Source organism: Micromesistius poutassou (genome assembly GCF_964030765.1).
Source record: "Micromesistius poutassou genome assembly, contig: SCAFFOLD_4741, whole genome shotgun sequence".
Classification (NCBI taxonomy): Eukaryota; Metazoa; Chordata; class Actinopteri; order Gadiformes; family Gadidae; genus Micromesistius; species Micromesistius poutassou.
The window spans coordinates 1-19591 of NW_028179720.1; the positions used below are offsets into that span (position 1 = coordinate 1).

The following is a 19591-nucleotide window of genomic DNA, read 5'->3' on the forward strand; positions in this document are numbered from 1 at the left end:
GTTCCATTAGGTAGCATGAGTATTACTACTACTACTACTAGTAATATTACTACTACTACTACTACTACTTATACTACTCCTACTGCTACTTCTACTACTACTCCCACTAATATTACTACTACTACTTATACTACTACTACTCCTCCTCCTACTACTACTACTACTACTACTACTAGTAATATTACTACTACTACTACTACTACTACTACTACTTCTACTTCTACTCCTACTACTAAAAATGATAATGCTACAACTACGATCATTAATAATCATCATCATAATTACAAAGACCAATGAAGGGAGTCATTATGGTGTTGTCTCTAATGTTCATACTGTTATTTATGGTTGTACGACGATAAAATACATTAAAAATGACAAATAGAGGCTAATCAAATCCTCCGGGGTACCTGCCATCATTTGGACTTGAATAGAGTGAAGCAAATTTCATTAGGACAAACTCCATTTGTCTTGTTTGCCTTCGCTTAGCAGATTCATCACGGTTTCTTCTGGAAGGATCCCTTTGGAAATACTACTGAAATATCACCCATTGCACCACATAATTGAACCATCTGTGTGTTGTTTCCCCCTCGACCCAATGATTTACAGCGCGTGCGTCACCGCCAAACCGCTCAAGTAAACAAGACCTAGGCTAACGGTGATGCGTCGCGTCTCTTGGGCGCTGTCATTCATTTCGAACACACTGCCAAGCACACTGAATTCAATCCTGCCTTTTTTTCTTTTCTGAACTAAATAACCAATTGCCAAACCTAAACAATCCAACTGAATACAACATGCATTTGAATCTCCCACTAAAACCAATTGATCAGTCACTCCCAACACACACACACACACACACACACACGCACACACACACGCGCGCGCACACGCACACACACGTACACACGCACACACGCGCACACACACACACACACACACACACACACACACACACACACACACACACACACGTGTGCACACGAATTATAAATCACACTTTGTTAACACAAAAAAAGATGTATACTTTGTTTAGTGTGTGTTTCATTAAACAAAGAAGCCTAAGCCCATTCCATCAAAAGATGGAATGGAGCCCCACAGGCTTCTTGGTTCTGTCCTTTAATGGAATGGAGCCTATTCCTCAGGCGTCCATCACGTCCGCTCTGACACAGTCCTCTCACAGCCACACGGGTCTGACCCACCGACCTCGTTACAATGCTTCCCTCAAGGGTACATATGTGTTAATAGTGCTGTCAAACGATTAAAATATTTCATCGCGATTAATCGCATTAATGTCATAGATAACTCGTAATCAATCGCACATTTTTATCTATTCTAAATGTCCCTTGATTTCTTTTCGTCCCATTATTTTTTTTTTCTCATTTTAATGCTCTTATCAACATGGACAAGTGGATCGGTTTGCTTTGTGCAAATGTTTTTTTTATTGAAAACAACATCGCCATATACTGTGGTGATCATTTTTTGCCGGGATTTGTTTGTTTTTAATAGCGGTTTATTTGTTTTTATTAGCATGATGAGACGACCGTCACGCGCACTCCCCATTTTGCGATGAAAACAATATCCCGAGTTTGAGATCTCAATCGTGGGATATTGCCCAATATCCCGAGATAGCGAACCAATCAAATTGCACCATGTTAGGAGGTTCACGTGTAGCATATACTAATATATATTATTCAATGGACTCCATCACATACACTTAGATCTATGAAGTTAATTTGCGCTCATGGTCATTCGTGAAATATACAGAATACAAAAGTGGTAATATTGCAGCAAATGTTCTACCAGCATTTTATTCAAGTTATGTCAAGTGTATCAGGTTCTGTATCATACCGATACAGTATGATGTGTAGACCACGTCACTCATGGAGGGGTTAAAGCTGTAGGTCTTGAAGGTTAAACCCATCTGTTAACATGTGGGGTGTATTTGGTACTCTGCACTGGCACTATTGGATGGATTCAAAATCAATAGATAAAGCTTGACCAGGGGAAGTCATTGATTATTGACACAGCGAACCGCCCAAAGAACGAACAAAGATACTTCTCGTATTAAAGTGACCACCTGTGACTTTGACCAAACCACACACACACCCCTCTCATGAATTAAGGCCTTTCATGCATTTCATTTCAGAAAGACTTATCTCTTCCAAAGGCTCTCTTGGTCACATTTGATTTAATGCTGGTGTTGTTTTGCAACCAAGTAGCCCATTTTTAGGCGTGAGATTAGCAATGGAGGCAAGAAAAGTGTAGCAAATTTCATGTGCTACACTTGGCATTCTACAATTGATGTATTTGGACTTAAAGATGCGATGTGAAGGATGTAGTGGCATCTAGTGGTGAGGTTGCAGATTGCAACCACTGAATAGGCGGATCAACATGGCGGGCCCAGTGGACAGAGGGACCCGCTCTCTATGTAGACTTAAAGGGCTCATTCAAAGTTAAACACCAGTCTTATTATCATAGGATTATACAATACTTCTTTGGTAGTATAATAAGGGCCTTAACATATAAAACGAGGCATTGATAACTTTGTAAGTGTACAGATTGTTTATTAAAAAGGACATTTTATACACACAATACCATCAGTACTTGTCTTTAAGACTCGATAAGTAGATTGCAAGTAGATAAGTAGATGCAAATGTTAATTTGTATTTTTGCAACCATTGATTTATTTTATGTTTATTTATTGTTTGGTTTGTTTTTGGGAAGTGAATAAAACTTCTTTTTGGAATTGCCCTCGTCTCATTCTCCAATCCAGTTGACCACATCCCGAAGTGGAGTGAGCCGAGAGGTTCATTTCCACACAGACACAGACACAGAGAGAGAGACAGAGACACACAGAGAGGATACAACAAGCGAGTTGATATCAGACCAAAACAGGCAGTAACTGAGCTGATTTGTGACCGTGTCCCCAGGAGTTCTCCGAGGCCCCTTAGAGGGCAGGCAGGCTCACATTCTCCCCTCTGCCGTTCATCTAAAGTCATCAATACATGTCCCTCATAGTATTGACAAAATGCCTTTAACTAACAGCTCCGTGAACCGGCTCCTCATTTGGAGACACTTGAATTCCTAACCCCCCCTTGGCCTCAGAGCGGTGTGTGTAGTGGTGTGTGTAGCGGTGTGTGTAGCGGTGTGTGTAGCTCCTGCACCCTATCAAAGCCCTTCTCCTCCAGCCTCCCACCGAGCGCGTCTCCGATGCCCGAAGTTCCTGTGTTTCTGAGAGGTCGATGACATGTCGACCCGATCTGAAGCACAATATGACCGATTAATACATAATATTCATTATTAAAACCAACTTGACTTCATCTGGTAATATGCCTTCACCAGGTAGAGATTAAACTATAGACTTCAAACCAAACCACTCGTAGATTCACAACCCTGCCAGGTCAGAATCAAAGCGTTGGCATTTTACGGTTGGGCCTTTCTGGTATGAACGTTTAAAATTAGACTCAAATAAACAAAGAAAACTAAACTAAAGATGACTCCATCCAGATAAACCGCACAGATAAACCGCACCCACAGATAAACTGCATAAACCGGATCAACCACACGTTCAACACGCCTGTCACTGTACAACAAGGGGACACACAAGCCCTAACTATATATTAGTATATATGTATTATATATACACTATATAGAGAAACGCATCCCTGCAAGCCACGAACCATCGGCTAACGGGTTAGCTCGGTCGGCTAGCTCAGTTAATACAAGGCGATTTAAAATGATCCAGAATAAGTTTGTTAATTATTTAATCACAAACATACGTCCCTTAATAGTGTATTTCAGCATGCTATCCTTTTGTCTTTTATAGCACCATTGCAACACAGAGAGTGCCAGGAACCTGGGCATTTGTTTCAAAGAGGGGGTGGAAATTTTGGATTTTTATATGCCTTGTGAAATGTGCTATGCATTGATGTAGTATCAAGAAATGTAATTGTATTAATTATATTTAAATATAATTGAGTTGTCAATAACTTCTGGCTTTTTTATCAGAATGTTCCAGAACAAGCAGGCAGCGTGGACTGTGGTGTGTTCATGCTAATAGTAAGTGATAAATAAGTGATGGGATTGTACACCTGGGCATCAACTGTAATAAGGTAAGCAGGTGCCAAGAGAAAAGGATCATTGACATGGTTTATATGTACAGTAACAACTCTGTATCAACTCTGTTCTATCATATGAAAAGAATGTAAACCGTTGTTTATAATATGGATTACAGTACGCACTATACATGGCACTGGACTGGACCTTTGACTTCACTCAGGTCAATATTTTGAATTTGGTAGATGTGATTTCCTGTATTCTGGTGCATTTTGGGGATGGCCACTTTACCTCATCAATATACATCATCATTCAACGATGGCACAAAACTGAAAAACAGTGGCCCAACATTAAGTGCAACAACTAGCATTATATTCAGTGCAGTTGTAGTAGTGGCGACTTAAGTTGAAATCTTTCATGACTGATATTGTTTCTAAGCAAACTAGACACATGGGTTTGCCTTTGAATTCTATGAAAAGATACTCGGCTTCTCATCTGGACCGAAAGGTACGGTTTTTGTTGAGTTTTTTGTACATTTTTTATTATCGTCTTAAATTATCTGCGGGCCTCAGAGTGAGGATGCGAGCCGCAACATTTTTTTTTCCCAAACAGGTTTACCTTTTCTCGCCTCTGATTGGTTAGAAGGGCTCTCCTCTAGATCGTGTTTCGATTAGTCCCAGCTGTTTGCGGGAGGTTATGGTTGGTTATGGTTATGGTTATGGTTATGGTTAGGGTTAACCCTTACCCAAACCCTAACCCTAACCCTAACCATAACCAATCGGAGGAGAGCCATTCTAACCAATCAGAGGCGAGAAAAGGTAAACCTGTTTGGGTAAAAAAAAATGTGCCCGCGGGCCGCCGGTTGCCCATCCCTAGACGTTCTCTGTTAGAACCTGTAGGCGTGACTTATTTACCATTCTGCCCCTTCCAGTATATATACTGTTTGTTTGCATGTGTTGGGAGATTACCTTGTGTCTCTGTTAGAATCATACCTAGCCAAAGACGACCATACCACAAAGGATCGAAATATTTTTTCATCAAAGGCTGGTGTCCGAGGCATCTGGAGCACACTTTTTATTCTTCTCAAAGCTACGGTAAAACTTCACTATCCCGTTAAACCAGCAGCGCTGCTATCAGATATTAACTTAGCACCACACGGTTTATTGTAGACGTTTATGTCTTTAAGTAAACTTTCAGAAAACTTGCTTTATGCTAATCTAGGGTGACCAGATTTACTGAAACTGAAACCGGGACACTCTGCACGTGACCGTAGTGCGCGTGCATGTGATGTCGTAGACGCCGATGTTTTAGGATTAGGCTCAATCTCAACACGTACCAGTGATGGCTGGTGGTTACATTTTGTTGGTGAGGCACACTCAGGGACGGGGGGGTATGGGGGTCCTCCCCCCGAAAATTTTGATTTGGTAGATGTGATTTCCTGTATTCTGGTGGATTTTGGGGATGGCCACTACCTAAAAATTTGTTCAGATTCATAGCCTACTTGCAGCCTACTGCAGGGCCTGGACAAGCTTACACTGCATACTTTATGGCATTCCATCAACCATTGCTATTTGTCCTATGGGTGTTATTCTGATATTGAGGCAAATCATGATCACTGTCCCATAGGACTACTGCTCACAACAAAGACTAATGGGGGAAAAATCATCTATGTTTTTGGTAGGCCTATTTACACATTTGATCACATTGAATGAGATTTGTGTATATTTTTATGAATTAGCCTAAAGCTTCAGAAAGTTTTTAAGCAAAGGATAGCTTTTTTGCTTACAGCCTGCTGTGGAATTGCGGACTGGTGTCATCAAAATCGGCCCCCATAACAAGCAACGCCTTTAATGTTCGAAGTGGGCACGGTCATGAGGTTCCTCTCGTCGGTCCAAGCATTGTTCATGATGGAAAGATCAGCTCAACGGGAGCATTAGTGCCAGGCTGACCCACGGCAAACTGACAAATTAGACATATGTTTTGGTACGGAATCTCCCTGCTCCTGAAATACGTGAACATCTCCGCTCATTCAATCTGCACAGTGGAATGCAGTGCTCGTCACCACCACTGGGTGGACGAGCATATTACCAGATTAAGTCAAGTTTAATAATGAATATTATGTATTCATCTGTCATATTGTGCTTCAGATCGGGTGACCCCTCACCACCACCGCCTAGTGAACATGACATCGACCACTCAGAAACACAGGAACTTAATGGCCGAGCCAATGGCTGAGAAGGGGGTGAGGGTTCTGCCGGGCATCGGAGACGTGCTCGCTGGGAGGCTGGAGGAGAGCGGCTGTGATAGGGTGCAGGAGCTACACACACCGCTACACACACCGCTACAAACACCGCTCAAATCAGCTCAGTTACTGCCTGATAGGATGGTCTGATATCAACTCACTTGTTGTATCCTCTCTGTGTGTCTGTCTCTCTCTCTGTGTCTGTGTCTGTCTCTGTCTCTATCTCAGGCGTACAAGGTGCAGGGTCAGTACCTGGTGATGGGGAAGGACGAGGAGAGCTTCAAGGACTGGCTGAAGGACACATGCGGGGCGAATGCCAAACAGCAAAGGGACTGCTACAACTGCGTCAGGGATTGGAGCGACTCCTTCCAATAGGCCGCTCTCCTCTTTTATCACACGTCCTTCTCTACCCTATTTGTTTCTTTTCTTTGGCCTGAAACGATAAGTCGCTTGGCGAACACAGAGCTTGCGTGCACAGCCTTACATCTGTTAACGACACGAAAGCTCTGCGTTCGCCAATCTACTTATCGAGTCTTAAAGACAAGATGGCGTCGACGGGTGAACTACTGATGGTATTGTGTGTATAAAATGTCATTTTTAATAAACAATCATAGGCCTACACTTACAAAGTTATCAATTCCTTGTTTTATATGTTAAGCCCCTTATTATACCACCAAAGAAGTGTCAGACTACTTCTAGCCTTAGCCTAACATGCCGTTATCGTTCCAAGTTTATAGCGTTTTAGAATCGGCTAAAAACAGCCAACTTAACAATGCGTCTACGCGCTTTTTTGCTCCCAAACGAACATCGAACAACTCGATATCATGCTAATCATATCTCAGATCCATTTTACACCGGATTTCCCCTTTAACCTAGTAGCCAAAGCAGTCCTTAACACACCGTCTGAGCTGCGACTCTAAAGATGCTATTGTACGTCCGTCTTAAAGTGCATATGTTGTAGATTGTGGCTCATGAATAAAAAAACATTGGACAGAAGTCTTTATGACCGTTTGGTTTGCGTTCACATACTTGAATGTCTGGATGTATAATAAGGTTCACCAGCGCCTTAACGGAGGCAGTCCAAGAAATCACATGAAATGTTAAACGTTTACACACAAGTCACTTTGCATCGTGTACGTTCTGTTGATGCAAGAAACTGCCGTATGTACAAAATAAACCAAACCATGAAGTACGTCCATCTTGGAGGACCACTGCACTGAAATGTCACGACGCTACAGTCCCTCCCTGTTGAAACAAGACATTGAAGGGCCCCTGGGTAACCAGGTATGACCCTTAGCAGTCATTTTAAAACAGGACCACGAGTGGGAGTCCCAATGAGTACACTTAGTAATGGCTTAACATCACACCTGGTGGTAAAGAGGCCCTTAAAAGATGCGCTGGGTAGAATTTAGTGGCATCTCGCAGAAGGGACGTGGCAGAAGTTGAATACAATATTCCTAAATATGTTTAAAGTAGTGTATAATCCTATGATAATAAGACTGGTTTTTAACTTTGAATGAGCCCTTTAAGTCTACATAGAGAGCAGGTCCCTCTGTCCACTGGGCCCGCCATGTTGATCCGCCTATTCAGTGGTTGCAATCTGCAACCTCACCACCAGATGCCACTACATCCTTCACATCGCATCTTTAAGTCCAAATACATATATTAAATCAATTGTAGAATGCCAAGTGTAGCACATGACATTTGCAACACTTTTCTTGCCTCCATTGCTAATCTCACGCCTAAAAATGGGCTACTTGTTTGCAAAGCAACACCAGCATTAAATCAAATGTGACCAAGAGAGCCTTTGGAAGAGATAAGTCTCGCTGAAATGAAATGCATGAAAGGCCTTAATTCATGAGAGGGGTGTGCGTGTGGTTTGGTCAAAGTCACAGGTGGTCACTTTAATACGAGAAGTGTCTTTGTTCGTTCTTTGGGCGGTTCGCTGTGTCAATAATCAATGTCTTCTCCTGGTCAAGCTTTATCTATTGATTTTGAATCCATCATAATAGTGCCCGTGCAGATTGAGCTCAGGTCTTTGTTGTTGGGCTCTGGTCAGTTATCGTCCCCTAGCACCTCACTCTCTTGACTCATGTACACGACCCCACCCAATGGTGTTCCTCAAGGTGGGCACAGGGGTGATCAGGGGGTCGTCGTAGATGTGCTGGGAAAAACTACTCATAACACCGCTCATGGTTTCTCTATTTGGTTTTGCCAATAGAGAAACAACTTAACTCCACCGCCGCGGGGCATGCATGCATAGCAACCTATTGAACACTGCGGAGAGCAACCGTAACGTGAACGCTGCAATATATAACATAATAAAAGACAAAAGTCAGGCCACATTTTCATTTTAATTATAATACTAAAAAAAGCTCTAGCATCACAAGCGAAATCAACTTCGTATAGTCAGAGAATGTCTAATAGGAAACTTTCGGTTTCTGAACTGGTTGCGTTAACACGTCTGTCCATGCGAGGGCGCTCGCGGGCGAGTTCCAGATAAATGAAACCACTTTTCTCAGGGTGTCATTTTTTTGTCAAGCAATTTGAAAGTTGCATTGAAAAGGGGGGGGGGGGGGGGTGCTAAGATGCTAAAACACTCAGCTGAATATTGACATTTTCACATATTTGCATACTGCCGGCCCAGAGGTCCCAAGTACTGCAACAGCTGCGGTCTGCGGGAAGGCGAGACTGGACGTCCAGGTCCATGGTCCAGCCCCGCCTAGAAAGGTCCAGCCCTTGCCCACACATTAAACCTTGAATACCTTCTCCGAAGCGTGGAGACTCTTTTGTTGTGACTTACTTATTACTGCACCTTCCGGTAGTTCCTCTTCATTGTGGATGCTTCCTGTGCGTCAGTGTCAATAACATTTGATGCAATGAGGTGTTTTACGTGTTTTAAGTTACGCAAGAAAGTTTAACCCATACCATTTTCAAACTGGTCTTAAAACTTGTCATTTAACTTTAAACTGTCCAAAAAGTAAATTGTACACTGTACTCTAGTCTATTAATGCGTCAAAAGGAGTTAAACTCCCCTTGGCAGGATTATAAACATCTATATAATATTCCAATACAAAAACACGGAGCAGAGCCAACAGGAGTACAGCCCAAGGACATGAATGTTCACACTTAAAATGATGTGTTTTGTGTACATGATGCAAGCCAGGTGGGACCTCGTTTAACCATTCCCGAGGGAAGTACTTTGTTATGTCTCCTGTCTCCCCATAACTGTCGAAAATCCACAGCTGCATGCATATGATCAACGTATACATTGGCGCTTTCCTTTCGGCTACTCTGATTAGAAAAAAAAAACATGGAATGATCCATGTGTGTGTGTGTGTGTGTGTGTGTGTGTGTGTGTGTGTGTGTGTGTGACATTGCTATTGCAGATGACAGATAACACCATGCCTCTAACCCGATTTCATATAACATTAGCATTCAGACACCTTTATCCAAAGCGACTTACAATAAGTACATTTGTCAGAAGAAAGAGAAACAATAAAAAAAAAAGCTTTCGGTACAGAAGGATGTTCATAGAACCAAGTGCCAAGCACTAACAATTGTTAGGGTCTTAAATAATCTCTTGTTCCGTCAAGCCTTTACTAGGAAAGGTTTTGTCAGGTTAAAAAACATATCCCTTAAATACTTTGTCGAAGACCCACTTGCCTTTGGATAGGGTAGTCCACCCTTCACAATCTAAAACGTTAATGAGCCATCAGAAAGCCAAAGTAGTCTAGGGTCATTCGAGGAAATCCAGTAATTCAGCATCAGCACTAGTGGGCGCTGTTGTGTCGTCTCTGGGTCTAATGTTTGCTCAAGGCCGATGGAAGAGGGCATAACAACGTCTAGATATTTGTATTGCACTCCCTCTGCACACTAAAGACAATACACACAAACACACAATAGGGAGATTATACGTTATATAGTCAAATAAGGAAGTATGTCGTCTCTAACAAAATCGAGTCCCAGCAAAGTCATTGAACACTCGAAATGGGTGCAGGGTGGCGGTTTTATGCCGAAACCAGAGTTCCTGTATGCTTGTGTGTGACAGTCCTTTCCTGTAGTAGTCCCGTGTAACCCTGATGCACCCTTTGTCGCCACCTGGAGGCCAGGCAGTTCTTCCAAAAAGATGGTTAATAAATAGATAACAAATGAAAAGTAAAAAAAAAGAATAATAATAAATAAATAAAAGGTGTTTCTGCTTGACGAGCAGCCAAGCAGGCGGCTGGATGTTTGGGAGCCTGTGAGCGTCCCCTGAGCCGTAGGCCTGCCCCAACAGGCCCGCGTTGGAAGGCTGACTTTATTATTGTTGCGTTGATGTCAACATACCAACAGTTGAAAGGAAGCAGCACCTGCCCACGTAGACTCCAACCTGCCGCCCACGCCGCTGATTCAACCACCACAACTCGGGTTTGATTTGTTTTTGTTTTATTAAAAAAAGAAAAATTATAAATCAGACGGTGACAAATAAATAGAAAGAAACGAATGAAAAAATATTTTTCAGAAGAGCTGTAGAGGATTTTCCAAAGCCACTGTATTTGGGTTACATGGTTTAATTGGAGATTGGTCCCTGGTTTTTCAATAAAGAATGTTATGTATGTTTTAGCACCTACATCTTGTTTGTCCACACTGGAGATATGCAGAAGACAAATCTGGCAACCAACAAAACCACCGATTTGACAAAATAGACAATAGACCTCTGAAGAATAAGTCCCGCCTCCGAGGCTCCAGTTCCCTCAGTCAAATGTCAATGGGAAATAACATGGGGCTTTTGATTGATCATACATAAACTCTGGAGGTGGCAAAGAAGTAAAACCTGAGTCACGTTTTGAACTACACACCTTCTCCATCTAGTTTCGACTGGCTTTTTGGATTGTCGGTGCCGTTAAAAATAGCATTTATAATAGTTTACTTTAACAGCACCCACAATCAAAAAACCAGTCGAAACTAGATGGAAAAGGTGTGTAGTTCAAAACGTGACGCAGCTTTTACTTCTTCGCCACCTACAGAGTTTGTTATGTACGATCATTCAAAAACTCGGGAACCAGGAACCTCGGAGGCGGGACTTGTTCTTCCGAGGTCTATAGACTACGAATTAGAAAACAATGGAATCTGTCAGAGATCCGAAAACGTCCACAGTTAAGTTTTATTTAATATAAATATAATATATTAATTTCATACGTTGTACACTTGAATGGCTCTAGACCACACAGGGGAAAAAAAATGGAGCAAAACACAAAATTAGGACAAAACTGGCGGTGTTTCTGAAAACTGAAATGTAAAAGCTCAGTAGCTGCACAGCCAAAAATACAAACTTTAAGAGCAACCTCCAGCAGAAACCTGCGCTTTTAAAACTAACTTGTCAGAGGATCTGCAAACATGTGTTTGCCCCGTCCTTTCTGAAGGCATCTGAAGAGATCTTTTATTACAATCATGAGGAGCTAAAGACACCAGGCCGCTGAAGTGTGACAGGGGATGGGGGGGGGGGGGAAAGCCCCACAGCCAGCGGCCTGGACTCAGAACCCCAAACCCTGCATGTCAAAGAGAACAAATGGGTGACACGTCTCCCTAACTGTGTGATATGAACTCTACCATGTGGTTTCAGACAGGAACGCCGGCTAGCGCACCAGTAGGAACGTCAGTCCGGCGATGCCCACCCCGGCGGCGGCGAACAGCGCCGTCTTTATCGAAGACTCCTGGGTCACCTCTTGGGCGATGCTGGAGAACTTACAGAACCCTTCCTGAAAGACACACACCAAAGAAACAACGTTAAGACCGGAGAACGCCCACAGGGAGGTGGGCGGCTCAACACTCGTGATCGGACGATATATCGGCCGGCAGATATTTGCGTTTTGTTTTTTTTCACACGTATCGGCATCGACCGATTTTTGTCGCCGATTTTTCTTTTCTTTTTAAAGATTTGTTCCCGCCATGATTTACAGACAGTTCAATAACTGTTCCTTTTTTAAATTGAGACTCGTAACATTTGTTATCATCATTGTCATCATTATGATGTAAATTCAGGGAGCAAAAGCAGTAAACGGCTCCAAATATCGGCTCAAGAAAATCGGTCATCGGCGTTATCGGTCATCGGCTAAGGCTGATGAAAAAGAAAAAAAGAATCTGTATCGGTCCTAAATGATCCATATTGGTCTATCCCTACTCAACACCCGACAATATCACCCTTTTTTACGGCCCTGAAAAGACAGTCCTAACAAAAGCCCGTTCAGAGCCAAACCGGGCACGAACTGGGAGACTGAACCACAAACCTTCTGCTCTCCTCAGTCTTAATAGGCTAATAACCACCGCCACCCTTCTGTTCAAATATAACCCGGTACGGGCAGCATTTTACTATTTACTCAGAGGGTTTTATGTCAGACCATATTTTCATATTAAAATCGAGCGCGCCGGCAGCAATACGCCCGTAGCATTAAAGGGAACGCCGCCTCCTCTATGCCAGGGAAACGAGATCGGGAGGAGAGCGCGTTCTCCGCCCCTGGTCGGTGTCGGTCTGTATTAAGCAGCGGAGCCCAGACAACCAAGCAGCTTATTATTTATATCTGTTAGATGGCATTTAGCGGTAGTGGATGAAGTGGGAAACCCCCACCCCGCCCCGCCCGCCCACACACACACACACTCAAAACTGAAAATGTAAATGCAGTGAATGATTATGAATATGATCTCTTCTCGTTTTTCCCCCGTCATGTGCCATGGCTGCAGGGGGGGCCTGTTAACCACAACATGAGGAACACCTGCTCTCAGCCACCAGGTGCCTGCTGCACTGCCACTTGTTGTTCTGGTCATGCCACCGAGGTCCTGTTAGCAGCGCGAACAGCTTTGGCTGTTGCTACAAAGTCCATCTGGCTGGGCTGGGCTACTGCGATGGCTGTTGGTTGGAGCCAGCTGCCAGTTGAAAAGGAGGGGTAGTGTGTGTGTGTGTGTGTGTGTGTGTGTGTGTGTGTGTGTGTGTGTGTGTGTGTGTGTGTGTGTGTGTGTGTGTGTGTGTGTGTAGAGGGGTTCCTTTGACAAACCCATTCATAAAAGTGAGCATTCAGCTCTAGGTATGTCGGGGCGGTTTGGCACACGGACAATGTTTGTCTGGATTGCGCATAATAGTAAGTGGAATCCTGGGCTAGTAATTCAAAACAATCAAATTCAAGTCAATCAGTAATATTTTAGGTCTGATTCGCCTTAAACTATGGGTAACTAGCGAAGTGTTGATCTAAAATGACATTCATATGACTCTTTTTAGAGCAACACTTTGATACAAGGCCTCTATCCAGGGACTGCAGAACAATGTCTCAGTTACGGCTGGCTTTTCTGGTTTAAGCCGGATGGCGATAGCCGCGGCAGCTACGTAAGCATCGCGACCTCATAGCAGCCCGACACAGTGTACACGAACACCTCGCGGGTACTGTGTTTGTTTGTTATTATCCCCCTGTCGCACGGAAGGGACGATCCCCGTCGACCAATCAACGGACGGCGCGTGTAGCTCGAACTTGTTGTTGGCACCCCTTCAGACGTCTCAGTACCCCAACGGATGGAGTACTGCGAGATGAGTACGGCTCATCACGGCTCAGTCCGATTCTACGTCCACTTTTGGCGGTGGGAACGCGAACCGTGCCGCACCTTTGCATACCGAACCGACCCGCACCTGCCGGTGGAATTAAAGAAGTACACACTCCGGATGGTCGATGTAATCAGTCTGGACAACAAACAGGCCTGTCAACCAGCAGTAGGAATTAAAGGTATGACTGCAACGTGCTCGTATGCACGTGTGCATGCGTTCAACGACACGGAAACTGTGAAGCTGGGCCTGAAAATACATGCATGCGTTCCAACTACACAGGGAAGCTGAACCATGTCCAGGCAAGTTGTAAGCAAGCCATATTTAATAACACAAATCCCATATTCAGTTTGATTTGTTATTTTTAGTAAAAAGGTGGCAATCCCTGCTGTAGGAAATACAAAAATAAAAATAGTATGACCGCTACTTTTTTGTATCTTAATCTGGTTTTCGATTTTTGGCCACACACACACACACACACACACACACACACACACACACACACACACACACACACACACACACACACACACACACACACACACACACACACACACACACACACACACACACACACACACACACACACACACACACACGACTGTGTTCAATGGCGTCGTTGATAAGCAGACGTCGTGCAGTGCAGTGGGGCGCCATGACGACCGACACTCACCCAGCCGCCGTTCTCCAGCAGCCAGTCCTTCTTCTCCTCCCCCAGGTAGTCCGCTATCGTCTCCGCCAGACCCCTGCAGCAGCTCGCGCCGGGAACCTGCCCCGGCTGCCCGCCCGTCCCGGGGCCCCGCCCCGGCTGTGCCCCCGCCTCCTTCTCCTGCAGTTGTCTGGCCAGCACCCCGGTGAAGGTGAAGAGGGACACCACCCTCCCCCAGTTCAACTGTCCGTCTCCCACCAGCTCCTCCATCACCTTGCGGAGGCTGGTGCAGGCGTTGGCCCCGCACTGGCTCAGGAAGCTCTGGGCCAGGGCCTGGAAGCGAGCGTAGTGCTGCCGCTCCATCTCCTGGGCCAGGCCCCGCATGGCCGCGGCTGACTCGCTGGGAGGCTGCGGGGCTGCGCCGGCGCTCGCCATGCAGAAGACCAGGTAGTACTCTGACATGGCCAGGGTCTCTTTCCACAGCCTACACGACATGTTTCTGGTGGAGACGGGCAACAGGGATGCAGCAGGGTTAGACTAGAGGACTATGGCCATCATTCGGGTTTGTGACTTTGTTGTTGTTGTTTGCGTGTGTAGACGTCCACGCTGAAAGCTGGTTTTAACAACGCGATAACGTTTGTTTTTCAAACTGATTCTGGCAAACACTAAATTGGGTTTAGTTGTTGAACACTTTGAACTTTTACATCATGTGATTGGTATCACTGTTGTCCTACTCAAGATGTGCTGAGGTTAGACTTTGTTAACCGCAACACTTCAAAGAGTCAGTGAACCCAAAACAACTTTTTTTTTGTTTTAAACTTAGTCATTTGTCTTATATTGTCTTCAACATAGTAATGAATGCCATTTGATCACTTTTACTAAAATAAGTCACCAATTTGGAGAAAGAAAAAAAAAAGGTGTAAAAATCATGTGTTTTTTTCCATTCTTCCCACAACACTGAACGTTCCACTCTGCTACGCACGCAGCGTGACGTCAAACTACCCACGACCTGTGGGCACCGGCGTGCGTGTGTGTGGACACACACACACACACACACACACACACACACACACACACACACACACACACACACACACACACACACACACACACACACACACACACACACACACACACACACACACACACACACACACACGACTGTGTGGGTGCAGAGGCTCAGTCTGGCTCCAGCTCACTGGCTCTTTAATAGTTTTTAAAACAAGCTGTGACGTTAGGCCTATCCCCTTCATGCACTCTAATCCGCGGTGCCATCCCTCAGTTCTTAGAATTGAACCCCGCTACGTGTGAATCGTGATATCTCCGAGGAGGCAGAAGACCCGGGGTTGAAAAAATGTCGACTATTACGGGAACAAAAAAACCGAACAAGGAAATCCGGAATCCTCCGCTCGCTGAGCGTCGTCTAGCCGGCGAGCTCATGCTACACGCAGCTAGCCGGGCAAAGCTAACCACCAGAGCATCAGGAGCATTAATACTACCACCAGGCAACGGACACCCGCTCTGTAGGGCTCACTGCTACATGAACCGGACTGTATTGAGGCGGTCGGGTCGCCACACACACACACACACACACACACACACACACACAAGAGGCCACCAGGCAGCAGCTGTCTGCCGGCTCCGGGCTCCGGGCTCCGGGGTGACCAGTGTCACCAGAGCCGCGGAGCAACAAAGAGAGAACCGAGCGCAGCACCGCGGAGAGCCCGCTAACCTCACACCTACAGGGCTGCACCGCAGGGGTGTACACAAGAGGAGACCATGTTATATATATGTATATATACCAGATACAATATTACAAACGCATGTCGTTAAATAAAAGGTTAAACAAAAGCTCACCCTCCCAGCGATATCAGACTGATCTCTTCGCGTACAAGGGCGGAAGGACACCGTCGTAGCGGCACACGACGACACAAATGCTCGCTGACTCCGCCTCTCGACGGACTATATGACGGCTGTGTGCGTCTCTCGGCAATCCCTCAAGCCCCCCCCGGGGGAATCTCCCTCTTCTGGGTTCCCACGAAAGAGAAGGAAAGTAAATTCGCACAAAGGCATTCGTACGGATTAATTTATTATTTATTAAGGGTTACTTTATATCAAGGAAGTCCCCACAAGTCACCCTGGAATGTAGTGCGTGTAATTTGCAGCGTCAGAGAATTCTGAGAATGAATTCTGAGAAATCTGAATACTGACTAAATTCTCAGTATTCTGACGCTGCAAATTATTGCGAGCTACTGTCAGGGCGAGAACTTTCTTTAAATTAAGCTTTAATGCGGGATTTAATTCTCAGAATTCGGATTTTAATCTCTAACTTTATTTTCCGAATTCTGACTTTAATCTCAGTAGTAGCCTATTCTGACTTTAATCTCAGAATGTTTTTCGATTTCTGAATTAAAATTCTTGTGGATTGAAAAAAAAACGTAATTATAATAATGTAGGCCTACTATAGACTGCGATGAATGTATATACAATGTGAATGAGGGAAGTGGAATCTAAAGATGACACATTTGATGTTCCGGTGAATTCCATCTGAGAGTGGAACATTGCCAACATGTAGTCTGGGGCTATTGTAAGTAGCTTTCAATTCCTTGTTCTTTTGTTGACCATTTCCATTTGGTATGACAATAGAAACTGAATATTTCTTCAAGTGGAGAACCGCTCTAGATTCCTCCACCCCCATACATATTTTGTCCTGTAGAAACCTAAGGTAGAAAGTACCGATACGCGCTCTCTACCTCAAAAGGTTTGTATTGCTTATCCTTCGTCATCCTTTAACTGATCATACAATATGCTGGCCAACCCTCTCTCTTTGGTTACACTGATTTGACCATGGACACTCCCAAAACCCTTCACAATCCAGCCAGCCAGCCAGTTCACGTCACACAGTCACGTTTGTTATTTTATGAATTCAATTCTGAAAGTGTGCCGCACACTAACCGTGAGGAACCTTATAAGGGAACCTACAATGAGGAAACGTAAATTGTTTAGACTACGTTGACTTCCAGTGAATTCAGAGATATTAAGGGGCAGGATTGTCCACACAATAAATGTAAAATAATTGTTATCATACTCAATGTATAACATATGAGTATACAATCATATGATATTGATATAGATCGCATGACAGCGATTCTTGGTGGATTTTAAGTATTTGTTGTTACTGTTACTGATAGTTTTATAATTACAGATATATTATTTAAGATTCATGTCGTCATCCATGGCTGTCCTAAAACGCGAGAACCTAGCCTCTCTTAACTTTATAGTGTGACACAGGAAGATGGTTACCCATTGGTATTATACCATATTTTTATGGTCTGTATACAGACATATATTTCCTCTTACTATTCACACTATCATTACTTACTATTCATTCATTATCACACACACACACACACCCCAACACAGACACACACACACACACACACACACACACAGGAATCAAAGTCATCATCCCTTTTGAATGTTTTTCTTTTTAATTGTTATACAAGGAAATGGCTTGGCATGTCAAGTTGAGGTAAAAGTCACGTGACAACAGAAGAGCAGACGAGACGTTGGACCACTGGGGGGGGGGGGGGGGGGGGGGGGGGGGCGTCCTGGTGGCTCCCCCAGGGGCCTGGGGGTGGGGGGGGGGGGGTCAGGTCGGTGGAGAAGGAGACGTTGTAGGAAGTCATTCATCAGGGCGTCCGTTGTGCTTTAACACTGTTGGTCTGAACAGTCTGCGGTCTTCTGGGGTAAATACTGAGAACCCGCTAGAGGGTTGGGTGGGAGACGTTGTCCGTAGTACAGTAGGTCTATTGTGTCACAGATTAATAATACAGCATCAGCTTTAGGGGAGTCCATTCTAGAGGTCCTTCTTTAGGGTTTATTTGTCTAAAACGTTGGCTTTTATTTATGCAATATTATAACCATTGTTTCTAATACGATACAGTATACTTCTGTGGTCAAGTCGTCAAGCGATGTGTAGCAATACAAACCTAACACCCTGCTCTCCATCTACCATGGGACGCTTTGGGGCTCATCATACATTGTTAGAATATACCGGTACAACTTGAGTCCAACTGTGTGTGTGTGTGTGTGTGTGTGTGCGTGTGTATGTATGTGTGTGTGTGTGGGTGTGGGTGCGTCCGTGTGTGTGTGCGTCCGTGTGTGTGTGTGTGTGTGTGTGTGTGTGACGGGGAACCAGCAGTCATCATTTGACGTTGGCGGCCACTGGCCCCCCTCCGTGCAGCGCCTGCTGTACCGCCTGCTGCTGTGTCCGGGCTCCGTGGGTCACCATGGCAACGCCACGATTCTAGGCCCAGATCTGAAGATGAGGCGGAGAATGAGACATGAACATTTTTTTATTAATTGTCCCCGTTAGCTCTGCTCTCAACAATAAAAGAGTCCAAAAATATCAAACACAGAAACATAGAAAGGCAATTTCATTAACATTTACATTAAGGTCGTTCAGCAGAGGCTCTTATCCAAAGAGACTCACGATAAGTACACGCCTCAGAAGAAAAGAGAAACAGCAATATATCGCTGTCGGTACAGTAAGGATGTTCATAGAAACCAGTGACAGGCCCTTACACTTGCTAGGTTAAGGCCATCAAATAAAAGGTGTTGGTAATACAGTAAAACGTGCAACTACTAGTGTATATAAACCCAAAAATATACAAACAATATGTACAAATACACATTCCACCCGCATGGCCCGGGCACCAGGCCCGCCCCGCTGTGTGGATCTGGTGAGGTCCAGGGTTAGGGCGAGTGATCCACCCATATGGATTTTTCACGGTCGATACCGATACAGATTTTTTTTTCATCAGCCTTAGCCAATGACCGATACGCCGATACTGATTTTCTGGAGACGATATTTGGAGGCGATACTGCTTTTGCTCCTTCAATTTACATCATAAAAATGACTCAATGATGATAACAAATGTTACAAGTCTCAATTTAAAAAAGGAACATTTATTGAAATGTTCCTTTTTTTTCTTCTGTAAATCTCGCCGGGAAAAAATATTTAAAAAAAACATAAAAATAAAAGAAAATCGGCCGGTGCCGATACACGTAAAAAACG

General features: G+C 44.3%; 2 protein-coding genes across 2 annotated transcripts; one reads left to right on the plus strand and one right to left on the minus strand.

The window, feature by feature from the left end:
- The first annotated feature begins 5014 nt into the window (after positions 1 to 5014).
- LOC311372575 (barrier-to-autointegration factor-like) lies at positions 5015 to 6845 on the plus strand. Its single transcript, XM_084489560.1, has 3 exons — positions 5015 to 5147; positions 6201 to 6361; positions 6524 to 6845. The coding sequence occupies exons 2-3, from the start codon at positions 6236 to 6238 to the stop codon at positions 6668 to 6670; spliced, it is 273 nt and encodes a 90-aa protein (XP_084345686.1). The 5' UTR covers positions 5015 to 5147; positions 6201 to 6235; the 3' UTR covers positions 6671 to 6845.
- Positions 6846 to 11422: 4577 nt separating this feature from the next.
- On the minus strand, positions 11423 to 16445 carry bcl2l10 (BCL2 like 10). Its single transcript, XM_084489561.1, has 3 exons — positions 16369 to 16445; positions 14536 to 15010; positions 11423 to 12036 (listed from the first exon to the last, which is right to left on the minus strand). Exons 2-3 carry the CDS (start codon positions 15004 to 15006, stop codon positions 11914 to 11916), a joined length of 594 nt encoding a protein of 197 aa, XP_084345687.1. The 5' UTR covers positions 15007 to 15010; positions 16369 to 16445; the 3' UTR covers positions 11423 to 11913.
- Between the last annotated feature and the right edge of the window lie 3146 nt (positions 16446 to 19591).

Coding starts and splice junctions, on each gene's coding strand:
- bcl2l10 (XM_084489561.1), bottom strand. CDS start 15,006: ATGTCGTGTAGGCTGTGGAAAGAGACCCTGGCCATGTCAGAGTACTAC. Junction 12,037..14,535: donor TGCTGGAGAACGGCGGCTGG/GTGAGTGTCGGT, acceptor TGTGTCTTTCAG/GAAGGGTTCTGTAAGTTCTC.
- LOC311372575 (XM_084489560.1), top strand. CDS start 6,236: ATGACATCGACCACTCAGAAACACAGGAACTTAATGGCCGAGCCAATG. Junction 6,362..6,523: donor AGGAGAGCGGCTGTGATAGG/GTGCAGGAGCTA, acceptor TCTCTATCTCAG/GCGTACAAGGTGCAGGGTCA.